General features: G+C 53.0%; 2 protein-coding genes across 5 annotated transcripts in view; both read left to right on the top strand.

Annotated features, from left to right (window-relative positions):
- The window catches only part of IGDCC4 (immunoglobulin superfamily DCC subclass member 4), a 38,218-nt gene extending 27,607 nt beyond the window's left edge, over positions 1 to 10,611 (top strand). For 2 of the 4 annotated variants that reach the window (XM_082647920.1, XM_082647919.1), the window contains exons 13-20: positions 913 to 1,096; positions 1,765 to 1,892; positions 3,876 to 4,046; positions 4,295 to 4,432; positions 5,206 to 5,311; positions 5,807 to 6,035; positions 6,785 to 6,946; positions 7,493 to 10,611. In XM_082647920.1, the coding sequence (XP_082504046.1) occupies positions 913 to 1,096; positions 1,765 to 1,892; positions 3,876 to 4,046; positions 4,295 to 4,432; positions 5,206 to 5,311; positions 5,807 to 6,035; positions 6,785 to 6,946; positions 7,493 to 7,903 (1,529 nt within the window). In that variant the 3' untranslated portion in view covers positions 7,904 to 10,611. The remainder of the gene's footprint in view (positions 1 to 912; positions 1,097 to 1,764; positions 1,893 to 3,875; positions 4,047 to 4,294; positions 4,433 to 5,205; positions 5,312 to 5,806; positions 6,036 to 6,784; positions 6,947 to 7,492) is intronic. The other 2 variants (XM_082647921.1, XM_082647922.1) reach the window with 2 other exon arrangements.
- Positions 10,612 to 13,795: 3,184 nt separating this feature from the next.
- Positions 13,796 to 19,324, top strand: part of IGDCC3 (immunoglobulin superfamily DCC subclass member 3) — a gene marked incomplete at both ends in the record, with an annotated part of 40,981 nt that continues 35,452 nt past the window's right edge. The window contains 2 exons of the mRNA XM_082649409.1: positions 13,796 to 13,886; positions 16,126 to 16,431. Of these exons, the coding sequence (XP_082505535.1) occupies positions 13,796 to 13,886; positions 16,126 to 16,431 (397 nt within the window). The remainder of the gene's footprint in view (positions 13,887 to 16,125; positions 16,432 to 19,324) is intronic.

The raw sequence follows: 19,324 nt of genomic DNA, 5'->3' as shown, positions 1-19,324 counted from the left end.
TCTTTTATAAGGGCACTGTTATAGACTGAAAATGTGTGTCACCCCAGAATTCATATGCTGAAACCCTCCACTCCAATGTGATATAATAGGAGGTAATTAGGATTAGATGATGTCATGAGGGTGGAGCCTGCATGAATGGGATTAGCACCCTTATAAGAGTCACAAGAGAGCTTGCTTCCCTTTTCTGCTCTGAAGATACAGTGAGAAGTCAATTGTCTATAACCCAGAAGAGGGCCTTCACCAGAACTTGACCATGCTGGCACCCTGATCTCAGACTCCAGAACTGTGAGAAATAAATTTCTGTTGTTTATAAGTCACCCAGTCTACGGTTGTTTGTTATAGTAGCCTGAACAGACAAAGACAGGCACTAATCCCTAAGACAGGACCCACCATATGTTCAAATTTCAACATATGAACTTTGGGGGGACACAGACATTCATTCCATGAAACTTTTCTATGTCCTTTACAAACATTAACTAATTTAATCCTCATAACAACCCTATGAGGTGTTGGTACTATTATCTGCCCCACTGACAGAATGGGGAATGGAGACACAGAGAGGTTAATTAACTTCTCCATAGTCACACAGCTACTAAGTGGCAGAGTTGGAATTTGAATCAGGCAGCCTGGCTCCAGAATCTGTGCTCTTAATTGCCATGATTTGCTGTCTCTCTCTATTACATTCCTACATACTAGTGTTCCACGGTCTGCTATCTGTATGCTCTTGGCAAAAATCACTTAAATTCTTGGGAGCCTCAGTTTCCTCATCTGTGAAGTGAGAATGGTGCCACCCAACTCACAGGATCAAAAGAGACTGGGTAAAAGCAAGTGCCCTGGGAACTGCAAACCACTATACATATTGAGGGATGAGTATCCTCCCTCCATTCCCACACTCTAATTTTCACCCTCCAGACCTGCCCATCCAGAGAGGGCCACCCCTGCCCCCCGCCCATGTCCATGCGGAATCAAACAGCTCCACATCCATTTGGCTTCGGTGGAAAAAACCAGACTTCACCACAGTCAAGATTGTCAACTACACGGTGCGCTTCAGCCCCTGGGGGCTCAGGAATGCCTCTCTGGTCACCTATTACACCAGGTGGGAAGAGGGGGCTGATGCTGCAAAGGGGGAGGAAGAGCAGACGGTGGGGAAGAAGGCAGCAGGTGGTGATGAGGAGAGGGGACCTGGGGGTTCAGGGACATTTCATGACTCATGTGTTAAACTGGGGGCACATTGAGGGTCTGATGACCAGATGGTGCCAGATGGAAAAGGGGCGTCCATCCAGTCCCATCCCCTCACAGGAGAGCCTTGTACTCAACCCTAGGAAATGTCACGCAGGACAGACCTATTTCTTCAACCTCACGTGACGGGGAAGAGACAGCCCAGCTGCTGTCCTGAGAGGTCCCCAGTTAAATGGGGAGACAGAGACCCTGACCTGGGGAGCTGTTTGTTTGGCAGAGGAAACAAAGCATAAAAAGAAATAGATATATACAGTGGCAGCTGAAGTAAAATTAAGTCAAGGAAAAGAAGCATCAGAGACGGTCCCTTGGGTAGAGAATGATGTGGATTAATCCAGGAATGTTTCCTGGAAGAGGGGCCTGGCTTGGGGATTGGACATGGAGCCTGATACATCCAGACCCCTCTGCAGGTCCTCTGCATGGTGTTAGTGGCCCCCGTGGGGCTGGGGTAGGGGAGTAGATTTGGAGGGCCCTGCCCTGCTAGGAGGGTGTGGCTGAGAGCCCTGGTCACGTTTCTTGCCTTGGCAGCTCTGGGGAAGACATCCTCATTGGCGGGCTGAAGCCATTCACCAAATACGAGTTTGCAGTACAGTCCCACGGCGTGGACATGGACGGGCCTTTCGGCTCCGTAGTGGAGCGCTCCACCCTGCCTGACCGTGAGTGGCCACCAGTCCGTCTTTCAGGGAACTCCTTCTTGCCCCAGCATCCCTCTTGGGAAGCGCCCCTCAGAACCCCATGAGTGTCCGTCATTTGCTCTGCATCTCTGTAGGCAGTCCTGTGCTGGTCTTAACCGTTTACTCACAGACATCATAACGTAAGATTTAGAGGAGTGGTTTGTTTTAAGAGGCTGTGGGAAGACCTCAGCGAGCTGTGAGGGGGGCCAGGTCTGGAGGCAGGCGTCCTGGGTTCTGCCTTTGGGTCCCCGTCGTCCCCCTGACACACACTGAGACTTAGGCAGTCCCCTTCCCCACGAAGGGCCTGTGGGTCCTCATCTGTCAAAAGAGAGGATGGGACCATTCGCTTTGCAGGTCTTTGACTCTGGAACCCTCTGGAAATGCATCTGAAGACAAGTGGATTTTTTTTTTTTTTCGGTACGTGGGCCTCTCACTGTTGTGGCCTCTCCCGTTGCGGAGCACAGGCTCCGGACGCGCAGGCTCAGCGACCATGGCTCACGGGCCTAGCCGCTCCGCGGCATGTGGGATCTTCCCGGACCGGGGCACGAACCCGTGTCCCCTGCATCGGCAGGCGGACTCTCAACCACTGCGCCACCAGGGAAGCCCGACAAGTGGATTTTTGTTCTCACAGCAGAGGCTCTTTGGTGCTTCCAGTCCTAAGACTGCTCACCTTTCTATTGACAGACCTCTGTCCCTGACCTGAAATAGGAAGACACGTGTAGGGTAGGGTGGGGAGGCCCTCTACCCTCATGGATTCACTTTTTTATTTTTTTATTTTTTATTTTTTGTGGTACGCGGGCCTCTCACTGCTGTTGCCTCTCCCGTTGCGCAGCACAGGCCCCGTGGCCATGGCTCACGGGCCTAGCCACTCTGCGGCATGTGGGATCTTCCCGGACTGGGGCACGAACCCGTGTCCCCTGCATCGGCAGGCGGACTCTCAACAACTGCGCCACCAGGGAAGCCCGGATTCACTTTTTTAAAAACTGCTTGCAAGTTGTTTCTCACCCATGCATGACTTCAGTTCTTATGGTCTTAAACTGCGTGCGGAGTTTAGGGAGACCCTGGTGTTTTCTCCAAGGAGACCGTATGATACTGGATCCCCAGCACAACTGACCAGGCTATAGAGGGGGGAATGTTTTCTCCTTTCGCAGGTGGGGAGACTGGAGCCTGAGAAGCAGAAAGTCACCTAGGATCAAGGAGGGTTCTGGCAGCCCGTGGTGCTGTGGCTCTGTTATGCCTTAGAGCCCTGGGTCCCCATCCCACCCTCTGTTGGGCCTCGAAAACCTGAGCCCCCAAATCTCTGTCCCTTCCCAACACACCAGCCACCTTGTGTCCCTCCTTCTCCCCCTTCCTCATTCACTCCCACCCCCCAGGATCAACTTCTTCTCTGAAAAAAAAAACACAAAGCCTTCCAAGGTGCTGCTTCTCCCACTGCGGTTCCCCAGACACTGAGGACTTGTGCCAGGGGCAGGCGTAGAGGCTACCCAGGGTATCAAACAACTTTACCTGAAGATTTTGGGTGGCAAGGGAAGTTAGGAGCTTTAAATGATAAAGTATTTCAAACACTATTTTTATATTAAATGTTACCACGGAATAGATTAATTTAAAAGAAAAGGTAAGCCTTCCAAAAACTTCTGAGCTCTGCCCCCAGGTCCCTAGAATACCAAGGGATGAAGACAGTGTCAACCCTTGGAAGTATTTGGGTGTGGAAGTTTGAGGAGCTCTGCTCCAAGGAGTAGAAAAGAGTTTCTGAGAGGGGAGGAATGGTGGTGAAGCCCCCTCCTCAACTGTATTCCAGAAAGTCCCCAGTGAGAGACCAGACCTCATTCTGCTTTGTGGTTTGTGGTTTGTTCCAGTGAAGGAGGAAGCAGGGAGGCTATGTCCTTGTGCCCTGGCTCCCAGCTGCCCCCAGAGCTGGGGCTGTCAGTGACCCTGCCTCTCCCCGTCTCCCCTCCTGACCCCCAGGGCCCTCCACGCCCCCATCTGACCTGCGCCTGAGGCCCCTGACGCCATCCACCGTTCGGCTGCACTGGTGCCCCCCCTCGGAGCCCAATGGCGAGATCGTGGAGTATCTGATTCTCTACAGCAGCAACCGTACCCAGCCTGAGCACCAGTGGACCCTGCTCACCACCGAGGGTGAGGGCTCGCGCCCCACGGCATCTGAGCAAGAGTTTCCCCACCCTCTCCCCACTTTCCAGCCTCCCCAGTGGCTTGTTAGTAGTGAGCTTGCCGCTGAGGTTTGTTCTAGGAGGAGCAGCCAGAAGCTACCGCCTGAGCGGGAGAAGCAGATTCTCTCAGGGCCACTTCCCAGCCCATCCCTGCAGCCCACCCTGACCCAATTCACCAACCCTGCTCTCCCTGCCTTCCCCATGCCCCCCCGCCAGGAAACATCTTCAGTGCTGAGGTCCACGGCCTCGAGAGCGACACTAGGTACTTCTTCAAGATGGGGGCGCGCACGGAGGTGGGGCCTGGGCCCTTCTCTGGCCTGCAGGATGTGATTACTCTCCAGGAAAAGCTCTCAGGTAAGAGGCAGGAAGGCAGGAAGGGGTGGGGTCCATCCTGGGGCAGCCCAAGCTCTCCAGAGCCCCCCCCCCCACACACACACAGTTGACTTCTAACCCTCAAGCCATCTCTTCCAAGGTCCTGCCTCTGGGCATGACTACACTTTCATTGTTTTGGACAAGTGCCCTCTTCACCTGGTGTGGCGAGGACAAATTTGGAGGGAAGATGGGTGTGGTTCAGTGGTGATTCAGTTGAGAGGTCAGATTTGCGGGAGACTGGCTTGGTTTCTTTAGGAGATTGCTTTGGAGAACTGGCTTAGAAAGGTGATGAGATTTATGGGGTGGAGGTCTTGGGCAATGGGACTGGCTACGTAATCAGCAGGGCCCGGTGTGAAAGGAAAATGTGGGGTCCCTTATTTAAAAAGGGGGAAGAACTTCCAGATGGTGACAGCAGAGCATTAAACCAAGCCCAGAGCCCTTCTAAGCATGGGCCACGTGCCCCTGCAGGTGTTGCACACCTGCAAAACCAGCCCTGTTAGGAAGGCAAGAGGTGTGTTTCACTGAAAGGCCAGGCTGATGGGGAGGAGCCACAACTTCTGTATGTCCAGTGAGAGGGAGTAGTGGTGGTCTTTGTGAGTCCATGGGGCCCTCCTGTCCTTGCATGAGAAGATTTCACATGTCCAAAGGTTGAGGCTCAGGCCAGGGGTCTCTGGAGGAAGCCGCAAGTCCAGGTCTATGAACCCTGGGTTCTCTCCCGTCCTCCATCCGTTCTGTCTCCATCTCTCCCCCGCCAGACTCTTTGGACGTGCACTCCGTCACGGGCATCATCGTGGGTGTCTGCCTGGGCCTCCTCTGCCTCCTGGCCTGCATGTGCGCTGGCCTGCGCCGTGGCCCCCACCGGTGGGTGAAGGACCCAGTCTGACCGCACAGAGGAGAGGTTTCCAGAAGGGCTGCAGAGATGAGGGAGCAGGGAAAGTGGCCATGACTTGCTCTGGGCACTCCCAGGAGCCCCATTAAAGTTGACTCTGGGATGAAGGGGTTGGGGTGATGACCTCATGAGAGTAGGGGGTGGGTTTAGGGAAGCCCCCCAGCATATCCCCTCAGCAAGGGCAGGCGTAGGTAGAGCTGCCTCTCTGCCGCTTCCTTGGTAGCTGCCAGCATCTTGCAGAGAGGGACCCCAAATCTCCAGATGCCTGGAGCCAAGGGAGGAGGGACCCCAGTGTAGTGTCCCAGCTGTTTTGAACAATCCCAGAATTTCTTATTCATTGCACAGACCAGGAAATTAAGTCTCAGAGATGGGTAGGAACCTGCCCAGGGATACAGGCTGGACTAGATACCAGTCTCACCCCCACCCCTCTCTTTGACCACTGTGCTGTCCCCCATCTTCCCTTCCAGGGAAGCCCTCCCGGGCCTGTCCTCCACGGCCACTGCTGGGAACCCCACGCTCTACTCCCGAGCCCGCCTTGCCCCCCCCAGCCCCCCGGCTGCCCATGAACTGGAGTCCCTTGTGCACCCCCGTCCCCAGGATTGGTCCCCACCGCCCTCAGACATCGAGGACAGGGCTGAAGTGCACAGCCTTATGGGTGGTGGCGGTCCTGACTGCCGGGGTCACTCCAAGAGAAAGGTGAGCCTGGGTAGGTCCGAGCCCCACACTGTGGCTCATGCCCAAATAGGACACCAGGGGGCGCGAGAGCGCAATGTGTGACCCCGTGAGAGAGCCCCTTCCCTCCTCCCCCCTCCCCTTCCTGGGCCAGCTGCAGAAGAAAAAGCATACTCTCCCTCCTCCTTGAAAGGGTTGGGAGGGCAGGGAAGCAGATGGGCCTCCATCCCCGGCAGAATAGGTCAGCCTGGTTCTCAGGAAGGAGGGGAGGGCCCCCGATGGGCTGTCTGCGGTTGACTCGGGATGGCCAGAACACCAAGATCCCTCCTCATCCTGGGAGCTGGGGAGACCTCTAAGACCCGGCTCTCCCCAGTATGGGAAAAAGAGGCTGGTCAGTTTGGAGGTGGTCAAGTGGGACCGGGATCCGGATAAGGTGGGCCCACACAGGGCAGGTCCCCTCCATCCTAGCAGTGGTGGCTCATCCTGCATTCCCTGACCAGCCAGCTCAAACCCCTGAGTCTTTCCCCATCCTTTCCCTGCCTCTGTGGTGAAGGAGACCCTGCCTGGCTCAGAAACCTCTGGGCTTTTCTGCAGGAGGATCTTTCTATCCTCAAATTCACCCCCAGACTCTCAGCCCATTCTGTGCTTCTCCCTACAGCCTTGGGGAGGGAGGTAGCAAGGGGGCCAAGAGAGTCTGTGAAGGGAGCTCCATACACTTCCCTCTCATACTTCACAGTCAAGCTCTCAGTGCTCCCACTTTTCTTCCTGTGCAGATCTCCTGGGCTCAGCACGGTGGGCTGAGCTGGGCAGGTTCCTGGGCAGGCTGTGAGCTGCCCCAGGCAGGCCCCATGCCCTCTCTGACCCGGGCGCTTCTGCCTCCTGCTGGAACCGGGCAGACGCTGTTGCTGCAGGCTCTGGTGTATGACGCCATCAAGGTCAGCGTCCCGGGAGGAGGGGGGAGGGAAGGAGAGGAGGGTCGCCGCGTTTGTGCAGAGCAAGTAGTGAATCCTCTGGAGAGCCCTGGTGGTAACTTCCCTGGGGCTAAAAGTCTAGCCAGCAGATCCCTGGAGCCTCTAAAGGTGAGTGGATGGAGGGCAGGCCAGTTTGGGAGAAGCTGTATTTCTCTGGGTTGGGGACAAGCCTTCCTCTACCTAGACGTAAGTGGGCCACAGCAGAATTACGTGGCTCTGACGGTGCACCTGGCCTGAGTGCACTCAGCCCTTCCCCCTGTTCACTGAGGCCCTGGCTGAATCTAGTACTTCTGGAACTCCTCAGCAAGGGCAAATGCGTAGTATTTCCCTGCCTTCCCAGGGATCTGATCGTCATCTCTTTTAGGACAGTCACCGTTCTTCCTTTACCAGCTCCCATGTCATGTATAACGGGCTCTGGGCTGGGGGTCAGTCTCTCTGCATCCCAAGAATGATGGCCGTCCTTCTGATGGTCACTCTCAGTGATGGTTTTGTGTTCTCTTCTCTGACCAGGGCAATGGGAGGAAGAAGCCGCCCCCAGCCTGCAGGAACCAGGTGGAGGCCGAGGTCATTGTCCACTCTGACTTTAGTGCATCCAAAGGGAACCCTGACCTCCACCTCCAAGACCTGGAACCCGAGGATCCGCTGCCTTCAGAGGCTGCTGACCTCACTTTGGGTGTTATGAATCTCAGGCAAGGGGCAGACTGGCTGGACAGGGAGCTGGGAGGGTGTGAGCAGGCAAGCCCTGGGCCAGACAGACTTACCTGCCTGCCAGAGGCAGCCAGTGCTTCTTGCCCCTACCCGGATCTCCAGCCCAGTGAGGCTCTGCAGGAGGCCCCGGGGAACAGCTGCCAGCCAAAGGCCCCCTGCCCTCCAGCAGCCAGCCCAGGCCTGCCCAGAGCCCCAGTCTCCTCCTCTGCTTAGCTCCCTCGAGGGCACAGTTGGGGGCAGGCTGGTACGGATCATGGGACATGACACGGGTGGCCACACATGTACACGTGTCTGCCTGCAGGTACTGACCATCATCAAGCCCTTTGGAGCCTCCTAGGGTGCTCTGGCTCAGGGGAGAGGAAGAAGTGGGTTGTTCACTCTTCCCCACCCATGCTCTGTGACACGTGTGGTAGGCGAGAGACGCGTGAAGCACAGCTATACGTGCTGTACACGTGTGAAGCGCGTGTGTGTGTGCTGGTTGGTGAGCTGGGAAACCTTGGCCCGGGCAGTGGTCACTACGGCCTACTCCGTCCTCCAGGTCAGGACAGTGCCCAGCCCTGTGGGCCCCCACCTCCGTCACCCAGCCTTTTATTACACACTCTGAGAGTGTCTCCAGTGCCCTGTCTGACAGAGACAGCCCCAGCCCACTTCCTGTCTGGCTGGGCTGAGTGCAAGCAGGCTCTGAATGCCTAACGCTTTAGCTGCATCACCTCTGCCATGTCCCCGGTGCCCAAATTGAGAGGGTGACTCTGGCTCCCCTCAGAGCAGCTCTGCATCTAGTGTTGTAATTGGGGAAGTGCCTGGTTTTGAAAATCTGCTTTCTCTTGCTCTCCCCTCCTTTCTCCCCACTCACTCCTCTAGTGTCTGTCTCCCAGTCGCCCTGCTCTCCCAATCCTAGCGCCCTTCTCTTCCTCCCTGATACCCTTTCCTTTACTCTCTGCGCTTTCTCTGTCTCCTCTTTCCGTCTGTCTCTGCTGTCTCTCCCACCTCTCCCACACTGTGTCATGTGGTTCTCCTGCCTGGGTTCAATCTCTGCATCCTCCCCTAACAACATGACTACCTCATGTCTGTTCAAGGCCAGAGCGTGACTCCTGTGTCTGCCATCCACTTCAGCCATCATCCTCCCACCCCCTTCCCATCTGTGCCTCCATAGGCCCCCTCCCCAGGCAAACTGCCTACCCCCAGCGCAGTTTGGAAAAGACCTTTCAGCTTCCCTTGCATCTTTCTGCCTGTGATTGAGATCGGAGGGTTCTCCTTGGAGGGGATAAATGCAAGTCATACAAGGGGGTTTTTGAGACAAGGAAAGGGGAACACGACCCAGAAGCTTGGGGTAAAATTACTCCCTCCCTTCTAGGCAGGCAGGCAGATTTGCTGGACAGAGGGGTTTGGGGACTTTCCTTCCCAGTTGAAACTAGAAGGGTAGAAGGGGATGGAGTTCCATGGCCCCACCGCTTCCCACTCTGTGCACCTTGAACATGAGCTGACGGCATGGAGGTGGAAGGAATCTCATCCTCTTGCAGTGCTGGAAGGGAGGGCTTCACACAGGACAAGGGTGATGGGCTCTTTTCATTTTGTCTTTTCTTTAAATTCAATCCTGAAGTCATTTTCTGTTGACCTACCACACAGGGACAAGCTTGACTTCTGTTTCCTGTGGAGAGAAAACAAGGTCATTTATTTGATTTTGCACCTCAGCCTCTCATAGGAGCATCAAGTATGTGGTCTTTTCTCCCTGCATTCATCTTTTCTAACTGAGCAGCACATCAAGGGTTAACTCTGGCTTCTGGGCCAAATTAGAAATAACCAGTCTATCTTTCCTTTTTTTTTTTAAATGGCGAAATGTCTCTCAGCGGAGTTGCAGCTTTCTCAGACCCTTTCAGCATCTGTGTTTATTACACTCGGGTGTCACTCACGTTTGACATCCGCACCTACATTTCCTCCTCCTCCCCCTCCTTCAGGCAGCCTATGATAACACTAAAGATTATTAATGTTGGTTTTGTATCTCATTAGGACAGAATTGTCACTTGTACTATTTCTGTAGCATTCAGCGTTGCTGTGGCTAACACTACTGTATATGTTTCATCACTGCTCTGAAGGTCAAAAGCCTCATTTTATTTTGCTGGTTTGATTTTTTTATTTTCTAAAGGAAAAAAAAAAAAAAAAACTGCCCTGAATTAAATGGCTGTTTTAACAGTAGGCTCTTAGCATTACACCACATAGTCATTTTTCATGTTCTTGTTTAACAGGCAGTAAGGTTCTGGTTTAAATTAAATAGCTGCAAATGAGACAATTTATAACCCATTAGGTTGGGTGGAAAATTGTTTCTCAAAAGCAAATAAGTAATAAATCTGGTATCTGCCTATAACTCACAGTTGATAAGAAAGTGGCCATTACTCACTAGCATTATATATGATTTGGGCTCTGGGTAATTTGGAAGTGTTAGGCTTGTGTCTTTGCAACAGCATTTTTATTAGAAAAGAGTCCATTGGCCTTTTACAGGGTATTAATCCCTTTGTCATCTACCATTGATGCCTTACGGTTTTTGAGTCTCATTTAAAAACCTTTTCTTGATGCATGACAAGTGTAATCGGTACCTGCTCATTTATTTGTCTGTAGTTTTGCTGTATTATTTAATGATTTTTCCAGTGTTTTTTTCTCTCCTTACAAGTATGATATTCTTTAGTGTTAAGCCAAGGCATTGATCATGTATCTGTCCCTATAATGAGTTAATAAACTATTTTCCAAAAATGTTCTCTTTTGGAACCAGATGACTAGAATTTCCTCAGCCTTTCTGCGCGAGAGAATGTATTTCCTACCAGGATGGGAAATGTTGGTTTTTGAGGGAAAGAGCAGGTGGTTATAAGAAAGAACGGATCTATCTCTGAAAAAAAGGTAACCCTTGTACATTGCTGATGGGAATGTAAATTGGTACAGCCACTGTGGAAATCAGTATGGAGGTTTCTCACGAAACTAAAAATAGAACTACCATATGACCCAGCAATCCCACTCCTGGGTATATATCCAAACAAAAAACAAAAACGCTAAGTTGAAAAGATACATGCACCCTACTCTTCATAGCAGCATTATTTACAATTGCCAAGATGCAGAAGCAACGTGTTTCATCAACAGAGGAATGGATAAAGAAGATGCGGTAAATATATACAATGGAATACTGCTCAGCCATAAAAGAGAATGAAATTCTGCCATTTGCAGCAACATGGACGGACTTGGAGGATATCATGCTAAGTGAAATAAGTCAGGGAAAGACAAATACCGTATGATATCACATATGTGGAATCTAAAAAGTAAACAAATGAATATAACAAAACAGAAACAGACCCATTAGACATAGAGAGTAAACTAGAAGTTACCAGTGGGGAGAGGAAGCGGAAGGGGCAAGATAGGGGTAGGGGGTTAACAGGTACAAACTGCTAGGTATAAAATAAGCTACAAGGATATATGGTGCAACACAGGGAATATAGTTATTTTATAACTATAAATGGAGTATAACCTGTAAAAATTATGAATCCCTGTATTGTACACCTGTAACATATAATATTGTACATCAAGTATACTTCAATAAAATAAAATTTTAAAAGAGAACGGGTTACTCAGAATCCTAGGATAGGAACCCTCCCCACCAAAAAAACAAAACCAAAAACGAACTGAACCATCTCCCTACCTCAACAGGCACTTCAGAAAAGCACCTAAACCTAGGAAAGATGCTTTCTTTGATGACACTCTTTTAGGCTCTTCGGGGATCTCTTTCCATCTGGACACACATTTTTTAACTTTCCTGGGTGCAAGGGAGGAGTGAACCACCAACTCCGGAGATTTGGGCTCAACAACTCTTCTTTGTTAACTCTGGTCTTCAGAATTGCCCATGGCTGCATGTTCACACATGTGGGCACTGTGCCTACAAGCTCAGAGACCCATCCTACATGCACTGTCACCTTCACAAACACCCTTGTGTCCATTAACTCAAACCTAAGCACAATAGTCACACACCAAACTCCACACTTACACCCCACACACATCTCAGGATCACAGCTGGCAGCTGCGCTGTTAAGATCTTTACAGTGCCTGGAGTGTGGTTGCTTTTCTACTGCAGGGAACCAAGAGCCAGAGGCTGCCCTGCCCAGGACCACCCCCAAAGTGGCTAGTGAGCCAGCCCCAAGTTAATTGACAGATCATAGGGAGAGATACTGCACATTTTGCATGCAGGAGAATAGCCATTATTTGCATATCACTCTCAGAGCAAGCGTTGTGATAAAGAAGAATTAAACACTTGTCAAAATGAATTTAAAATGACAGCATCCCAGGACACCAATTTGACCTCTCCTGAGTCTAGGACAAGCCAAGAAGGGGTTGTTGAGAATTCAAGCCCTGCAGGAGGGAGTTCCAGGACTTTGGGCCCACGGGAGGGCCCCCCCCTCCCCTCCCTTTCCTATGGCCAATGGAAGCTCATCATTCCTGCCCTTCCTCATAATGAGATTGGTTTGGAGCTTCGGAGTGTGCCCGACCCTGAATTTCTCCATTGCCTCCTACTGCTTGCTCGTGTGTCTCAAGTCCTGCCTCTCAAGCTCACCTTCCAGTTGCTACTACAGAGTAAGGAGTCCCTGGGCTGCACAAACCCCATCACTAGTAAACTTATCTGATTTCTGGAGGCCTTTTCTTTACTCATCTGCACCAAAGTTAGTTTTATATATGGTTAACATTCCTGCTCCAAGATTCCGGAGTTGGTATCGAAAGAGAGATGTAATTACTCCTCTCCCAGACCAGTCCAATGCCAATAGCTGAGTGAGGCAGAGACTACTCTCTTTAAGCCTCCTTCTCCTTGAACTTAGTAGATGCTCAGTAATTTTGATGGACTAGCACATCATGCTGGACTCAACAGAAGATCATTAATAGTGAGTGGCCGAGACTGAAGATCTCTGAGGGCCCGCATGGGGATGTATCTCCTAAGAGGCATGCCTATCTTCCATAACACTTCTTACCCGAGACTGATGCTGTCTCCTTTTATGTTCTCTGACATGAAACCTTGAGTCTTCTTTGTGGCATAGAAATGTTACTGGGAATTTTAACTTTCAATATGCTTTCCCAGTTACCAGGCTATTTGTCATGACCTGTGTCCTTTAAATTTCCCTATGAGTGAGCAGGGGAGATATGATTATCTCTCAGATGAGTTCCAAGAGTGACTGCCTGGGTTTGCGGGTCTAAACAGCGGGCAGAACATCGGAACCGGGTCACTTAAGTGTTCTCATTGTCCTGTTGGTTCCGCTCTCCCAGGGCCCGGGATGAAGCTGCCTTCCCACTTCTCCTACCTCTGTCCACCCAAGCGGCAGAACTCTTCAGTCTGAAGAGGCCAGTCTTGCAGCTAAACGTCCTAGCCTTTGGCTGGAAGGACCGGAAACCAAAAGAAAACCGAATCTTTGACAACTTTGTGCAGCTTTTAGGGAATTATCTCTACATTATAGACTTGGACACGGTGCAGGAGGGCGCAGCAGAAAGAGTGGGTCAGAGGGAATCCCGCAGCTTTGCGGGTTTCTCCGCAGCCCAGACCCATTCGGCGGTCCGCTGGGTCTCCACTCCCCCAGTCGCCCCCAAGTCTGGGGCTGGTCCGCGGGGGAGGGGTACGGGGCTGCAGCTCAGGACGGCGCCCGCCGCTCCGGCCCCAGTTCAAAGCGCAGGGGGCGCGTCCGCCGCGCAGCCGGGAATGTCCGGCCGCTTAAAGCGCTCGCCGGCTCTTTTGTTCCCCAGACCGGGCCTCCGGGGAGAGGGGGCTGGGGGAGGGGACCGGGAGGGGAGGGAAGGGGGGGCGGCAGGCGGCGGGAAGAGGGAGGGGCGGGCGCGGGCGGTGCGAGTGCGGAGCGCGCACCCCGGGCGAGGCTGACAGATCGCCGGGGTGGGTGCAAGATGGCGCAAGCGGCCGCGCTCCCCCTGCGCCCCCGGCGCTCCTAGGCAGGCATGTGGCCCCAGCCCCCAGCCGCCCGGGCTCGGCCCCGGCCGGAGCCCCGGCCTCGGCCCCGGCGCCGGCCCCGCGGGACGCTGTGAGCCGCGAGAGGCCCCAGAGCCGCGCGTAGCCGAGCCGAGCGGACCGCGAGCCCCATGGCTGCTCCGCGCGCCGCGCCCCCGCGCTGCCGGCCCCGGCTCCTGCTGCCTCTGCTGCTGTTGCTGCTGCTGCCCGCACCGAGCGACGGTGAGCTAGGGCGCCCGCGAGCCGGCGGCTGAGGACCGAGCCCCGGGAAGGGCGAGAAGGGAGTAAGCGGGCGCGAGGGGCGGACCCGGGGAGAGCGGCGCGGACCTGCGGGTCGGAGGGACTTGCCCGAGAAGGGGAGGCGAACGGGACGGGGCGCTGAGGCCGGGTTGCCGGGGGCGGCAGGGGAATGCTGAGGATGGAGCCCCCCGAAGAGAGACCGGCATTCCGTCCGCTGCGTCTCCAGGACTCAGGGCAGTGCCTGAGCCCGGACTGAGAAGCAAGGAGCGCGGCAAAGCAGGAGCTCGGCGGGCAGGCTGGAGTTGGGGAGAGGGGGAAACGAGCCATGGGAGACCACAGGGCTGAGGCCTGTCCGAGGGGGCGCGCTGGGGTGCTTGGAGCCCAGGGGTGGGCACAGAGTGGCCCGAGGCGGCCGAGGCAGCAGACGGCAGACCCCGGGGGCGGAGGCCGGGACCGAGCGGGCTGCGCTGGGCGGAGAGCACGTCGTGGATTTGGAGCCGGGACTGGGACGCGGAGTGCGAGGGAGAGGACGAGGAGGAGGAAGATTCCCGGCGGGCCGCGCGTGGGGAGGGAGAAACCCGAGAGACACCCCGCGAGCTGAGGAAGAGGGGAGAGAAGCCGACCGAGGGCTAGCGAACGGTGGGGATGCTCACGTGCCCGCCCTGCCCCGGAGGGTGCACACGCAGAGCTCGGGGTTTGCCGGCTTTGCCGCCCGGAGCTCCGTCACCACCATCCTGTTCCCTCAGTGGCTGTAACGGGCCCATCTCACGGGAGAGGGGCGCAAATCTAGTCCCTTCCCCTCCCACCCCAAGTTCTCAACAGACACTCCTCTGGGCAGTATCCTCTCCCCTCTTAGCTCGGAGAAGCGGAGTATCGCGGCCGCCTCTAGGAGAAACTTTATCCCCCAGTTGCTGTACTGGGCTTGGGGTGGGGAACTGAGGCTGCTGAAACGCAGTTCCTGGTAAAGATGGGTAGAGATTTGAAGGGGCGTGACCCTCAAATGTCTTAAAATACGAATTACCTATCCCTGAGGGTGGGGGAAACGCCCCTAACCCCAGTCTTCCTCCTTCTTTCTCCCCACCCGCCGCCCCATCTCCCCCCAGCCAGGGAGGGCGCTGGTCTGTTAGGGACGGGCCAGCTCCCGGATCGCTAGTTCCCTGGAAATGTGAGGAGGGGTCTGTGGATGCCTTTTCAGCCCAGGTGGGTTCATTCCTCCTGGAGTGAAGTTGTAACTGGTCTGGTAAGTTGCTCGCTTGAGAAGTCGGAGACTCGGCATCATGCCTGGGATTGGAGCTCTTGTCCTTCCTCTCTGGCTTCTTCTGATTCCCTGACCACCCTCCTCCCTTCTCTTCTTTCACCTCCTCTTCCAGTTCTTTCCTCTTCTGCAGGAGGGAAGAGGTTGCTGGGAGTAAAGGTTCTAGGAACCTCCCTCTTTCTAAATTTTGGGAAATCTGAGTAGATGTTTGGTATCCCTCATCCTCCTATGACAAAGGCAAAACAAGAAAAGCAACCAAAACCCAGAGCATCCTAGGGGTGGGGCAGTGGAGCTGGACCATCGCCTAGCCTGTACCTGGTACTGGGCCCACACACCTTTCTCCCTGCCAGGCATCGGACCAGGCCTCAGATGGTTTTGCCAGCAAAATGAAGCAGTGATTTATTACTATCTCACTTTATATTTGTTTAGAAATTTTAACTTTTCATAGTGCAGTGCCTTTGAGTCTGGTAGTCATATTTAACAACCCTACAACGCAAGCCATATTGTTGTTCCTGATTTAAACAGACGAGGACCGAGAAGCCCGGAGAGGCTGAATACTTTACCTGAGGTCACACCCTGAAAGTCTGTGAGGCTTCAGTGCTTAACCAGGGTGACCACAGAAGTGGCAGCGGCTGCATTGGAATCAGTGTTGCTTTTAGAGCCCAGATTTGCAGCTGTTAACTCTGAGGCCTCCAACAAGTTGCTTAACATCTCTGGGTTTCAGTTTCCTTTTCTGTAAAAGGTACAAATAAAAAAAAGATGGTAGAAACAATATCCATTTCTCTGAGATGGTCTGTTGATTAAGTAACTATACTGCATGAGATGCACAAAGGTCTATATATTAATAGAGATTCCTATTAACATCACAGAATGATGGGGACACAGATCCAGAGAACTTGGAACACCTGTGTCTGCTCATTCCACACTAACCTCTCCTTTTCCTCTCATCTCCCCCGCCTGATGCAGGTCTCGGCCACTCCGCTGAACTGGCGTTTGCTGTGGAGCCAAGCGATGATGTTGCAGTCCCTGGGCAGCCTGTAGTGCTGGGCTGCAAGGTGGAGGGGACCCCTCCAGTGCGAATCACCTGGAGGAAGAATGGGGTGGAGCTGCCCGAGAGTACCCACTCCACCGTGCTGGCCAATGGGTCGTTGATGATCCGCCACTTCCTGCTGGATGGAGGAGGCAGCCCTTCAGACGAGGGGGACTATGAGTGTGTGGCTCAGAACCGCTTTGGGCTGGTGGTCAGCCGGAAGGCTCGAATCCAGGCTGCAAGTAAGTGGGTGCCCTTACTTTTTTTTTTCCAGGCCCTGGGGGGATAGAGGGAGCAGTTCCATCTTATGCAGCTTCTGGAACCCGAATTTCTCAGCATGGGTCAGTTGAGAGGGGCATAGCAGTAATTTGCAGTGGTGGAATTATATCTTATACTCATTTAACTGATTGGAATGCAATTTGACAAGAATGTAGCCAGACACTGTTGTGGGAAGAGGGAGAGAGAGACAGCAAGCTTTATCCAGTTCTTGGGTCAGTGTGTCTTAGTTTCCATATGCCTGTATATTGTGAGCATCCCAGTCTATTGAGTATGATTTTTGTGTTTAAATATAAACAGTTGTCATACTTTGGAGGTAATTTAAGAGATGTTTTTTTTTTTTTCCTTTGCGGCACGCGGGCCTCTCACTGCTGTGGCCTCTCCCCATTGCGGAGTACAGGCTCCGCACGCGCAGGCTCAGCGGCCATGGCTCACGGGCCCAGCCGCTCCGCGGCATGTGGGATCTTCCGGGCACGAACCCGCGTCCCCTGCACCGGCAGGCGGACTCTCAACCACTGTGCCACCAGGGAAGCCCTTTAAGAGATTTTTGAAGGGTAATTTTGGTTACATGCAATTTTTCATTACGTGCTGACTTTCAAACCTTTTGGGTAGAATAAAACCTCACTGTACCGGTGATGACATTCTGAAGCTTGTCAACAATTTGCTTTACAAAAAATATGATAGAATAATTTCAGGGTTAACACAACGATGACATTACTCCCACTCACCTTCATGCTGGTGTACTTTTTAAAAAATTTCAGCTTTATTGAGGTGTAATTGACAATAAAATTATGAGATTTTTAAAGTGTACATTGTGGTGACTTGATATTTGGTGTGCTTTTTAGATTGGGAGAGAAGAGGTGTTTCAGCTCTAGACTTGTGCTTTGCTTGTGCTGTTGGGCCACCAGTAATTGTGGTGATGAAATGATGGCTGTGCTTTACTGCCCTTTCCTGCAAAAAGTCTGTTGTTGTTGTTTAATCTGTATACACTCATTGTTACAAAACAATGAATCTTTACATAAACCAAAATTATTTATGTATCTTGGGAAGGTGGCAGGCTGTGAGGGTGGGCGGTCATGGTTGAGAACCACTGCTCTTGAGGAAGGGCAAAAGTTTTGCCAAGTGGAAAATGTTCTCCATCCCATATCTCTATGCTTCTGTGTATGTGTGTGTGGGGGGGTGTCCCTTAAAGGGGTTGCTTTAACTTTGGTTGGTAATCATTTTAGCTAATACTTATAAAGCAGGTGCTGCATACTGGGCTCCCTGCCTAAGTGCTTTACATGAATGATCTCATTTAGTCATCGTGATGACACTGGAAGATAGGCAGTTATCATCCCTCTTTTACAGATGGAAAAACTGAGATTTAGGGGGATCTGTGACATTCTGGTGAGCAGAGGAGCCAGGACTGCAGTCTAGGTATTCTGAACCCTGCACAGTCCCACTTAGCTCCTGTGGCACGCTGCCTCTTCCCCATCTGATCGCTGACAAGTTTCTTCCTGGCTCTGAGGGCATTTGCACAGTTGCTCTGAACGGCTGGTGAGTGATGAATCATTCTGAGGCAGGAGCCCTCTAGTTGGGTTTAAGATGCCCCTTTGTTCTAAGGAAGGCTCATCCAAGCCCCCATATGGAGCTCTCTGGGAGGCAGCCCTGGACCTTGAGACTGAATCACTTCTGGCTCAGCGACCCCTCATCCCCCGGTCCTCCTGGCGGTGTAGGGGAAGGCTGGTGCAGCTTCTGAGCAGATGGCTGGGTGTGAGGAAGAGAAGCGTGGACGGAGTGTAGGGACCCGAGGAAGATTTTCAGGCGGGAGAGAAGAGACTTCTCAGGGAGCTGCTCCCTGGCTTGTGTCCACACTGAAAGTTAGATGGCCCCTGCATCACCAGCCTAGAATTCTGGGAGATGAATCCCCAGGTGTTTATATATAGCTAATTGTAAATGTGCTTTTCTGTAAATGGTAATACCTTCAAGATGTTTGGCTTCCTTAAACTCCTAACAGTATAAGAAAAGTGAGCTGTGGACTCTGACTGGGGGAAGGGCCAGTGGGCGAGGTCAGCTTGGTTAATCCTTTGGGGTCCTGGGGACAGCTGGGGGTTTGCCTCCAAACACGGGCAGTCTGATGCGGCCTCTCTCCCCCACAAGGCTCGTGGCCCCATGGGGAATGCTTGGATACCAAGCAACTGGGTGGCTGGATCCCCTTTTCTTACTTCATAGGCTGATGTCCCTAGGAACCTCCAAAGCTGATTAGCTGCCTGGGTTTTCTCCTTTGGTAATAACTCCCTGCCCGCATGCCCGCAGGCAGGGCAGATGTTGTGTGACATGGGAGGGTGCCTTCTGAAAAGGTGTGAGGTGCCCTCCAGAGCCCCTGATTCTCCTGCCTGCTCTACAGGGGCTGATAGGGCGGGGGTATGCTAAGCACCTCTCACAGACACACAGTCCACCCAGTGGACTACCCCAGTGAGGCAGCTAGGGGTCCAGGTGAGTGTGGGCAGGTCTGCTGGGGCATCCAAGCTCTGGGCCAGAGGCCGATGGCTGGGAATGCCCCCTCTCCCATCCCAGTGGGCTCGGATGCTGTCATGGAAAGATGGCCTGCCCAGGATGGGCTAGACTACAGGCTGATTCCTTGGGGGCTTTAGTTCCAAGTATCTCCTTTTTAGGACAGAGTGGCTCAGGGTCCTAGGAACACTCGTGCTTCCAGCACGTCTGGTTTCTCTGCCTTGCCGTTCCATGTGTTTATAGTTTGGGGGCTGAAAATTGAGACACTTGTTAAGGATGAGACCCTGGACAAGTTAATCTCTCCGTGGCCCAGTTTCCTCACCATTATGTGAAATGTGCATATAATCCTGCTTTGTAGGATGGTTG

This window comes from Grampus griseus (genome assembly GCF_964374135.1).
Source record: "Grampus griseus genome assembly, chromosome: 2".
NCBI classification, from domain to species: Eukaryota; Metazoa; Chordata; class Mammalia; order Artiodactyla; family Delphinidae; genus Grampus; species Grampus griseus.
Note: the sequence above shows the minus strand (reverse complement) of the source record. Positions and strands in the feature narration are given on the sequence as shown.